Consider the following 11,578-nt stretch of genomic DNA (forward strand, 5'->3'; position numbering starts at 1 on the left):
AAATACAAAGGAAAGAAGCATAAAATCCAAAAAAAAAATCATGAAATCTAAAAATAACAAGGAAAATAACAAAATTGTCAAAACCAGAAGTCTTGGCAAGATTTTGAATATCTAAAGATTTGATAGTTCGCGTGGTGACGTTGAGGTTGCTATAGGAAAAACAACATCCAGGAACTCCAAATAAAATTTGAGTCTGATTCAATAGTTGGATAAAACATTATAGTCTTTTTGATTCATTATTATGGCTTGATATGACTAAATCTCCTCTTGAACTAGACTTGTTCCACTATCCATGAATGCACCAACTAAGTCATCCATGTAATATGTCTGGGTAGGTCCTCATCTAGTTGTGACATATCCATATCTAACTGCGTAGAATCTTTTATTATCGTAGATCCGACTATATCACCATACCTATGAAATTATTTAGTTAGTCAGAACAAAAAAAAGGAATTGGAATTAGAATTGTTAATTACATTTCATTTTATTTGGTTGAAAAAAAAAACTTGTAAAACCCGACCCAACTTAAATCAATTACTGATCCAAAAACTAAATAAAGTCGTTGACTTAACTTATAGAATATCGGGTCAATTATTTTATTTAAAAAAATTATTAATATTGTCTTAAAGAGATTTGAATTATATTTAAATTACTAAAAATCTAAATTTTTATTAAATCAATATTTTATCCAAATAAATTAAAAACCTGGTTAAAAACAAACATTGAGTTTTTTTGTTTTTTTATTTAGCTTGGCTGCTAGGTTGCACACAGTTTAAGAATTACATAGAGATTATTTTAAAAAATATTTTTTATTTTTTAAAATTTAATTATAACTATTCAACATCTGTAAAGAGTTAGCTCTCACTCCAATACAACCCCCCCAGGGGACAATATCTGTAAAGAGTCTGCGGCTTTGGAGGATATCACTTTCAGCTACCCTTCAGTCGACTAGTCCATCACTTGTAGGGACCACCAACTCTGCTAAATTGTCTTCTTTTTATTTTTTTATGTCACCCACCAATCAAATCAAACCCACCCATTAGCCAATAATGCTCTTCTTAACAGTCACTTCCAAATTCTTTGAGCATGGTGTCTCCATTTTCATTACTTGAGAATTAAGGTAAGTACAGTTACAGCCTATCCATCTGGCTGGCTTAAAGAGCGTGCATTGGATGTAGCTGCGGCTGTAGCTGAAAGCCTCAAAAAAAAAAAAAAAACCAACCTCATCCTTTAAGCCAAATTGAAATTGCATGTTTGGCAGTGTGGTTGCGGGTGCTTTTCAAATAACTTTTCGTGCCAAAATACATGCCAATGATATTTTTTATTTTTTAAAAATCATTTTTGACATCAGCACATCAAAACGATCCAAACCATACAAACCATATTAAATTTTAATAAAAAATAATAAAAAAAAATTTCAAATTTTTTGGGAACGCAGCCACAGCCGCGTTCCCAAACGTGAAGCTACATATGTTATAAATAGGTTGATTAAAGGGCTACATGTGTTATAAAAAAATTCAAATTAAAACTGTTTTTCAAACCTTTTATTTAATAGAAATTGAAAAAACATCTTGGAGCTTCAAGTCATATATATGACAGTGAAGCTCCTCTTCTTTCTCCTTTCAATTCAGCCACTTTTTTTTTTTTTTAATTTTATTTTTTTAATTTTATCCTTAATTTTATTTTAATAATTATCCAAATTATTTTTAAATTGACCAAGTCGACTGAATCACCTCAAGACAACTTTCATATAATTTGATTTTAAATCAAGGTTACACAAGGAGTTGGGTCGCGAGATTATTTTCCTTGTCAATTTCATTATTTTTTTCTCAATTTTGTCATTGAAGGACTGAGTTTTTTTGTTTGTTAATTTCATCATTTTTTTTTATCAGTCGACCAGGTTGTCAATAAATCAGTTAAGTCAATTAGAACACCACGCTCTAACTCTCACGTGATTTAATTTTAAACTCGAGCTACACAAGGAGTCAAATCGGAAAGGTTTAAGAAGAACCAACTAGATTGAATTTAATAACAATTTTATCTCTATGGTCGGTATATTGTTTGTTACGCTCAAATTGTTTTTTTTTTTATTTCACTCACAGCATAGCACAGACCAATAAACTGTTATATATCTATATATATATATATAAGATAATCTCCATTATACTATGTTTATGTTATATTAAAGCTTAAAATACTCTCATAAACATGTTTAATTTGATGTAAATATGCACCCCCTCATCCAAAACTTATTGAAGGAACTTAGAAATCAAATTTCTCATTTCTCGAATTTACTTTTTAAAATCTCAATAAATCTTTGCGGAAACTTGAGAAACTCAATATTAAACACTTTCATTAGGTTTTATATGAAAATATTTTAGTACGAGCCAACAATTAATATAATATATTTTTTAACGACCACACACATAAATGAAAAACATAGAAATTTTTCAACATTCCATTTACAACAATACACATTCTTTGGAGTTAAAGAACAAGGTAAACCCTAGTTTGTATGCTTTGGACCTCTTTTGGCATATGGGCACCAGAGGGATGTTAATAGAGGAAGGCTTGCCATCCAAAATCCCCCATACATTCTACATGGTCGAGATATTGTCAAGAAAATAAAACTCGTCGGCATGGTAGGAACCGGTAAGATCATCAAACATTCACAAAAGCATTAATGGTTTTTTTAATGGAATTTATAACATTCTTCAACAGCCATGCCAATCACACGAGGGTTTGAGTTATTATTTTTTTTACCTTGCATGAGATTTTTTTTTATTAATGTAGGTCGGGTAGCTTGCGCGCATCTCAACTAATCCCACAAGCCCTGAAGTTAACGACTATGTAAGCCTGCAGTGGTTTTAAAAGGACTCGAATTCGTGACCATTGAGAAGCAAACTCAAGACCTAATCAGTTGAGCTACCCCTCAAAATTACCTTGCATGAAATAATTAACACAAGGAGTATGAAATAATTAACACAAGGAGCAGTAGTGGCTTAGGATATGAAATATATGGTAATGTGACAAAAATGATTGGGAGAAACTGGAATCCAAAGCGATTCAGTCTTTATCATATGATACAAAAATAATAGGCGTGGCATATTTTACAAATTAATTGCTACACATAAAATCTATGTGCACGAGCCTAATTTCTCCATTGAGTTATGTTTTCGAGTTGAACTCAATTTTGGTCAAAGGAGCCAATTATTCTTAATTACCTCATGCATGTTGCTGCCTAATATCCCTTGAGCAAGGTAACCCACACGGGCCAAATTTATTAATTAGCCTTTTTATTATTATTATTATTTGTACTATTTCATTGAGAGTTTAATAGATTTTAGACTACACGATAAAAGATAATAATCATCCATTTCCTAAATCCTAAATCCTCTCCTATGCTAAATAGCGCTTCAAATTCTAAGTACTAGTTGTTAATATAGTGTGTTAAATTCTAAGTACAAGTTTTCACATATTAAAATTATTTTTCTTAATTAAATTTAAAAAAATTATAGCTTTTAATTGTCGTCATGACTTTTGAAAAACTATGTATTGTAATTTCTGAAAAAAACAAATGGAAAAGATTATGATGTTAGTTTTTAAAGTATTACCAAAAACTTAAAAGTCATTATAGCTACAGTCAAATGAAACAAAATATACAAAGTAGGATAAATATAATATTACCATCGTTTTGGAATACGGTGCAAATCATATTTCACTAATTAAATTTTTATATGTTTTGGATCGTTTTTATACGCTGATCTTAAAAATAATTTTTAAAAAATAAAAAAAAAAATATTTTGATGCATTTCAGCACGAAAAACATTTTAAAAAACAACCACAATCATACTCTCAAACAGACAAGAATAGAGAAGGGGTCACATTTATAAAGATCCAACAATTTTGAAATATATATATATATATATTTTGTTGTATTATCATGCTGAAATTCAAAAAACCTTCTATTATTTTCTGTTTTTTTTTTATTATTATTAACGTACTTTTACCATGCTCTTGAAGGCGCCAAGATGTGAATGAAAAAGGATCCACGATCAAATCAAAAGCATATGAAGTTCAAATACACTTCACAAGGATAAAAAAGAAAAAGAAAAAAGTGGAGCCCCCAATAATAGAAAAAGAACAAATGACCCATTAAGGAGTGGTCATATCAATATAATGGAAATCCTCTCCATCAGAAAATGTCAAGGCAAATGCAGTTAAAAATAATCTTTTGAAATTCAGAGACTTTAGTATGATGATCATGAATGAGGTGGAGCCCAACATTGATGTAAGCGAAAGAGCTATCAAAAACTATTTCCATGCCTGCCCCACTGCCCTCATGGTTCTCTCCATTCACACACACAAGCACATACACCCCATTCAAGAGATTTTATTACACGGCCAAAAAAATAATAATAATTCAAAAAGAAAAAAGAACAGATATAGAACATCATTGGTAGATAAATTAGATTGAATGTCCATGAACAGAAGTCAATACCCGAACCACAATTTTTGTTTTTTCTTGCTGAGTTGGGGTGGTAATGAAGGAAGGGAAGGAATGGATGGCAGATTTATTACTACCCCTTCTAAGCAAGAAAAATATGTATGGTGCGTTCTTGACTCCCTCTTTAAATGGCTAGTCTTCCAACGTGAATTTTTGCAAAATCCAAAAAAGAGGCTCGTAAAAATAATAAATAAAATTTAGTTGGTGTAGATCGTAATGAATTGTGGCAGCAAAAACAGGCACCACCACCACCGGCAGCAGCAGCAGCAGTAAATAAGCATCTTCGGTTCTTGAAGATGGCATTCAAAGTCCCAACCAACCCCAATACTTCTCTGCCACAGTGAATACCACCAGCAAACACAACACTTTAATTTTCTCTGATCTCAATATTCAAAGATGGAAGAGAGAAAGGGGAACAGTTATGTTTGCAGTAGCAGAATCTGGTCATCAGGAACTAGGACAATTCATGGCAGCCTTAATTTGCTGGACAGTGGTGCCAATAAGGTTATTAACAGTATTCACTGACTCCAGGTTCAGTTTAGCAGATGGCAAGCTGCTGACTAGTATTTGAAATGCTACTGTAATTAGTGAACCGCTCAACCTGGCCGTGCTTCCTTGTGTATTAGAGCTTGTTGATGCACCATCTCCTTGGTCAGGACGGCCATCAGGAGAAATGGCGAATCCTGATGGCAGCAGAGGTATATAAGAAGGGTCCTCACCGCTCATTGCTATGTTGATGGCTGGTAGATCGACGGGACAATAGACTACAAGTGAACCTGATGAGTCGACACAGCTCTCTTGCAGTATTAACATATTGTTCTGACTAGTGTTGTAGGCCTATTACAGAATATTATAGAGTTATGAAAGTCATTAAATAAGCATTTTACTTTATACAGTGAAACAATCACTATAAAAGGTAGAGAATGAGCCAAACAGAGATAGCCTTACTCGAAGAACAGATATGCAGTTCCCGGGATGTGAACCATTTGTGATATGGGCAACTTCTTGGACTGCATTGCCGCTAGAGAGTACATCCCACTAAAGAAAAAAAGTACCAAAACCAAAGCCAAAATATCAGCAAGAAGTTTATCAAAGGAAAACATTTTACAAGCAATTGAACATGCCATGAATCAGCCAATTTCAAAATCTACATCACCTGTGGTCGGGTTCTTTCATCCTTGAAGAAACTGAAGACATTTTGAGGAGAAACTGGAAGTGAAAATGTGGTAGCTGCACTTAGAACTACACCATTAGGTTGGCCAGGATCCGTGCTCTTATGGAGTGTAACTCGAACTCCAACATCATGCAACCCAGATAGTGTGCTCCATCGGTGGCTGTTAGATGTGCTTATGCTAGAACAGAAACTGCTGACCATTCGTTGGGCAAGTTTCATCATGCTTCTCTTACCTTCTGGTGATGGAATTACTGGAAAATGAAATGCACAGTTAAAATCATGATTAACTAAAAAGATTTGACTATGGCAATAAATTTACCTCCTCCAAGATCCCGGGTCGAATTGCCGGACACCATTTGACATGCCACTCTTTCGCACATCCTTTGAAGTGTAGCAAGCCATCGTTCAGCTCCAAAAGCCATACCACTGTGAATGAGATCCCTATAAAGCTGATGAGTTGTGGTTTTGTCTTCGATCTCTACATGTTCCACCCAAGTAACCTGTTTCACACTTCAGGTTAATAACTAAGTACAGGAAATAGTTCTACAACTATCACTGTTTTGAAGTTGAAACACCAAAGTAATAACATATAATGAAGCTTTCAGGAGCAACTAGACAACCTTTGAGTATCCATTTGGCATATCCTGAATCAAGCATCCAGAGGGAAGCCTATGACATCGAAATTGGGAGGCAAACTGTGGAATATCATATGAAACACTAACAATTGCCCATAAGCCTTGCTCAATTTGCTGACAATACCGGAGGATACAGAATTCCCGAGTCGGAACCAGGGGTGAAAGCACCTGCAACTCTTCATACATCTGCAAAAAAGCACATTTCATATGATAAACCATTCTTCGAGCCAGTTGTTGAAACAAAAGCAAGCAACTTAAAGCTTTTTTTCATTACCAGTTGCAAAGAACCACTGTGACTACCCAACATTCCAGATGAAATTACTTCAATGGTCTTTGCCACAGACACCATCGTGGGAAATGATTCGACCCACTTGTTCTGCGAGCTCCAATCAATGATACAACTCAGAGACAGCCTTAATAATTAAGATATTTTGGGTGTCAAAAAAATATATATTATTAGAGAGTAAGAAAAGGACTTACTGAATCCATAAACATGTCAACCAAAGCTACACCATTCATGATAACAACACCTGAATCTCGGGATGCTTCTATTCGAACATTGGGATTCTTTAAGTGACTCGTAGCCCTTGGAAAGATCCTCTGGTAGCTATCGAGATTAAGAACATCTCTCCCATCAGCGGACGATTTCATCCACAAAGGTTCGTTGGTTTGCAAAAGCCTTAACAATTCCTCCATAGCATTTGCAGCAACATCAGTCATAAGGGACTTGTCCATATCCGAAATGACTGGAGGTTGGAAAGCCAAATTTGAACTAGTTGGGATAAGATCAAGATCAAGTGAAGGGCCACCAATCCCTTGGGCCCCAAAATTCCCCATTGATAAATCCAAGGAAGAAATGTGAAAAGGTTGCACTGGAGGGAGTTGGGAAATTGGCCTCCCTATGTATTTAGCAGCAATGCTAGAAACTCTATCAAGCTGCAACAATCAAAATTTTGCAAACCATTTCATGAATGGCGCAAGAAAAAATTAAAATAAAAAATTAGAGAAAGAGAGAGAGAGAGAGAGAGAGAGAGAGAGAGAGAATTGAAAACACAGAAGCTCACCTCTTCTTTCAATTGAACATTCTCCATTCTTAGTTTGTGTTCATCAAAATAGGAATCCTCCGTAACAGGAGGACCCCCACAAGAGGGGCATATTACATTCTTGAGTGCCTCTCTAATGGCTATATTCTCACATCGGATCTTATCATTCTCAGCTCTAAGAGAAGAGTTATCTGCTCTTTCATGTTGAGCCTGAACCATTAACCAACAACAACAAAACAAACCTTTTAATAACTTTTAACAAAATTCAATCAAAAACAAAACAAAGAGACAAACAAAACAAAAATCTCTAATTCACCTTCATCTGGGTCCTCCTGTTTTGAAACCAAAACTTGATCTGTCTTGGTGCCAAACCCAACTCTCTACTTAACTGTAACCTTTGTTTCTCATCTGGGTGTGGACACTCCTTAAACATTCTTCATTCCCACATAGTACAAACACAAAACAAGATAAAAAAAAAAAACATCAACAACCCATAAAGACCAATACTTCAAGAAACATTACACACACACATGTCATATACCCCACAAAAGCAACACTACTAAATCATCAACGGATTGCATGATTGACGAAAACAAAGAGATTGCAATGCGAAAGAGTGCTTACGACTCCAACTTCTGAATCTGGAGAGCAGTGTGGCGGTGATAACGCTTCTTCCTCCTTTGAGGATCAGAGGAGTCATGGTCTCCACCACCACCGCCACTAGTTCCTCCTCCAACACTGCCATACTCCATTGTCGCCCCAAAAAGAAGCCTTTTTATATAAACAGCAACAAGAGGGAGAAGAAGAAGCTATTAGCGAGTCCCCTATAGAGCAAAGAAAGAATATATCAAGATTGATGGCCCATGCTATAATAGACCATGGCTACAGTAACATCCCTGTAGAGTACAAGATAGAAGGACTGTTCGATTTTTGATTTTTTGGGGTTTGAGGAGAAGTTGAGAGGGGTTTAAGCATTTGGTTTTCGAAGGCATATCATAAGGAGAGAAACGGCTGGAATGTCAGAATTTGGCATGATTTCAGAAGAGTGAGTCAAGGAGAGAGATTTTTTCAAAAAAAATAAAAAGATTAAATCTTGGGCTCTAATTAAGTCTCTCTAATCTCTCTCTCTTAAAAAACCTAAAACACCCCACTAAAACACTACAACACACACTACTCCTACGATTCCTTACTAGGAGTGTGTGTATTTTGCTGAGCACACTTATTTGTGAAAATGTGTGTAGCTGATGGCGAAGGGGGTTTTAAAGAGCGACAGTCTTGTGGGCTTTTAAATTCTGAGTCATCACCGCATTCGAGGGAAAGGAAGGAGAGAAAGGAGTCAGTTGGTCTCCCTCTCTCTCTCTCTCTCTCTCTCTCTCTCTGAAATTTAAGACAGTCTCTCTCTCTCTCTCCTTTAACTCATTACTCACTCAACTCTCTCACTTTAATACCACTAAACAGTGCTCCACAACTGGTGTGGTACTCTACTATTACATGCAATGCCCAGCCATGCCCAGATGTGCAAAAACAGAGAAAATAATAAATAAATAAATAAAGCAAGAGAGGAGGATTAGAGAGAGAGGGAGAGGGAGAGGGAGAGGTCACCAAAAAGTCCATGTAGCGAGTCAGCCGGGGTTTGATAATTAATTTCCGGCGTGTGATTTTGTTTTCTTATTACGTTTGTTGATAAATATAGACTTTTTGTTTATTTTCTTTTACTGGGATCTTGTTTTTGCCTCTTTGCTCACCTTTTTTACTTAATTACTATTATAGAGTTAGCAAGAATAGACACATGGATTACTACTTGCGATTAGTGTTATTTAGTCACTTAGAGATAATCAAGACATGCTTTTTTTTTAATATAAAAACTATAATTTTAATATATTTTTAATTAAAAAATATTTTCACATCGCATTATAATCACCCACTTAACTTTGTTTTAGACCAAGCTTATTTATGTAAAAATGAGATCACACATTCATGTTTGGGAGTGTGGTTACAATTACTTTTTAAAGTGTTTTTTATGCTAAAATACATTAAAATAATATTTTTTTATTCTTAAAAAATTATTTTTGAAATTAACACATTAAAACGATTCAAAACATTAAAAAAAATAATTTTAAATTTTTTAAGAACACAGTGTTGCCAAACGGTGCCTAGCTAGATTCATCTCTCAAGATCCACCGAAGGTAATTAGAAATTAAGAAAAATAGAACTTAGGAGTGTTAAATGGTAAAATAACTTTGCCTCTTTTGTTACTACAAAACAATGCAATGAAAGTCAAACTTGATACCTTCTTGGAGTGAGTGAGTTCTGTCCACGCTTCACAGCTAGCTCACCACATAAATCAAAAAAAAAAAAATTATATATATATATTATTTTATTATTTCGAAGTAGGACCGGGGTGCTGGCCCCCACATTAGGAGCCATTTCTTTTTCTTTTAAACTAGATCATGTGGACCACAACCCTATAAATTTTCTTCTGATTGATGTCAACTCTCTGCTTTCTTCTCTGGTCATGTTTTTCAATGCCTGTTGAGGAGGAAAGCAAGCAAACAGAAGCCCTGAAAATATTCAATAAATACATAAACCCTATGCTTTAATCAGGCTCCTCGCCTTTTTTATATGGCCCTCGTATGTTCCATGCACGTGAGGAATGGAGGGGGAGAGGGATATTGTTTTTTTAAAAAATTAACATGAAAATAAAAAATATTATGGCAATTAAGAATAATTTATGCCTTGTGCAATATTTGTATTTAATAAGGAGAAAAAGCTATGATCGTATAGCATCTGCCCTGTATATAACTATGTCTTATATGCAATTATTTATATTTAATCATCCATTCCTCCTTTTGGGCATGTTCTGATGGCAATTCAGAATAATTTCGTTCCTCTTTAGGGCATAGGATATTATTGCATGACATTTTGAGTAGAAAAAAAGGAATCTTGGATAAACTCAATAGTCAAAGAAAAACAAGAGGAAATGGCCGCTGCCTAACTCTAGTCCCTTTTTTTCCATGGGTCCGACGTGGCACTTCAAATTTACATCCTATTTATTTTCTTCTCATTTTAAAAGTGTTTTTAAAATATTTAAATTTTTTTTATATTTTTTATATTTTTAAATCATTTTGATGTGTTAATGTTAAAATAATTTTTAAAAAAACAACCGCAATCATATTCTCAAATAAGCTATTAGTCACTAGAGAAACTTTGACGGTGGATCTATTTATAAATCTTAAATTTCATTATTATTATTATTATTATTATTATTATTATTATTTAAAGCGTCAAAAATCTCCCCTCTATTTCCAACAAACACGCACTTTTTGAGAGAAAGAACGAACATTTTATTGCATCGAAAAGTATAATTAATCATCACTTAACAGTGCACAAAATCCATTTTTTCCAAAAATAAAGAGTCGAAGTTGTTACTGGGCAGTGGAATGATGATGGTCGTAAAGGGAAATTGCGGTGGGCGGAGGGCTGATTGGATTGTATTTTAAAAGGTATTTTTTTAAAATTTAAATTTTTTATTTAAAATTAATTTTTATTTATGTTTTCTTAATATTTAATGTACTGATGTTAAAATTAATTTTTAAAAAAATAAAAAAAAATTATTTCAATGCATTTTTTAATGAAAAGTATTTAAAAAAACAACCGATATCACACTCTCAAATACCTTTTAATCTCAATAATTTTATTGTTTTGTTTCTGTTATTATGTTTGATACCGTGGAACATAATATTTTTTTAAAAAAAAAACTTTAATTGAAAATGCATTTAAATAATATTTTTATTTTTATATTTTTAACATCAATATATAAAAAATATTGAAAAATACATAAAAAAACATCAATTCAATATTTTTCAATTAAAAAATCATTTGAGAAACATTTTAAAAAAATATTACCATAATATCTTCAGATACGAAAGCAAGACAATAACATTACAATAATTTACTGTGATTTGAGATTAAAGATGTGCTTTAAAAGAACTTACATTGCAGAATTAAACAATTCAGGGACCAAATTCATTTGTCATTCCATAAATTAAGTAAACAACATTCCTTGCAGAAAAAATCAAGAAACACAATGTATATGACTTAAATCATGGTTTTTAATGCTATTTGAGCTTGCCATTAAGGAAAAATAATAGATTTAATGACTGAATATAATCATTTAAATATAAGATATGATTATTAATTTGAGGTCTTCTTTAATTAA

The 11,578-nt window shown here is 33.5% G+C and overlaps 1 protein-coding gene across 1 annotated transcript; it reads right to left on the minus strand.

Moving 5' to 3' along the window:
* Positions 1–4,441: 4,441 nt before the first annotated feature.
* On the minus strand, positions 4,442–8,916 carry LOC18105572 (homeobox-leucine zipper protein HDG11). The gene is made up of 10 exons (XM_006374150.3): positions 7,984–8,916; positions 7,676–7,793; positions 7,381–7,569; positions 6,797–7,252; positions 6,591–6,692; positions 6,302–6,502; positions 6,001–6,181; positions 5,664–5,932; positions 5,456–5,545; positions 4,442–5,344 (listed from the first exon to the last, which is right to left on the minus strand). Exons 1-10 carry the CDS (start codon positions 8,109–8,111, stop codon positions 4,955–4,957), a joined length of 2,124 nt encoding a protein of 707 aa, XP_006374212.2. The 5' UTR covers positions 8,112–8,916; the 3' UTR covers positions 4,442–4,954.
* Between the last annotated feature and the right edge of the window lie 2,662 nt (positions 8,917–11,578).

This window comes from Populus trichocarpa, chromosome 15 (genome assembly GCF_000002775.5).
Source record: "Populus trichocarpa isolate Nisqually-1 chromosome 15, P.trichocarpa_v4.1, whole genome shotgun sequence".
Taxonomy (NCBI): domain Eukaryota; kingdom Viridiplantae; phylum Streptophyta; class Magnoliopsida; order Malpighiales; family Salicaceae; genus Populus; species Populus trichocarpa.

Excerpts from the sequence above, each read along its gene's own strand:
- LOC18105572 (XM_006374150.3), bottom strand. The coding sequence starts at position 8,111 with ATGGAGTATGGCAGTGTTGGAGGAGGAACTAGTGGCGGTGGTGGTGGA. Across the intron at positions 7,794-7,983 it reads CAGATTCAGAAGTTGGAGTC|AATGTTTAAGGAGTGTCCAC; the intron begins GTAAGCACTCTT and ends GTGGGAATGAAG. Across the intron at positions 5,546-5,663 it reads ATGAAAGAACCCGACCACAG|TGGGATGTACTCTCTAGCGG; the intron begins GTGATGTAGATT and ends TTTTTTCTTTAG.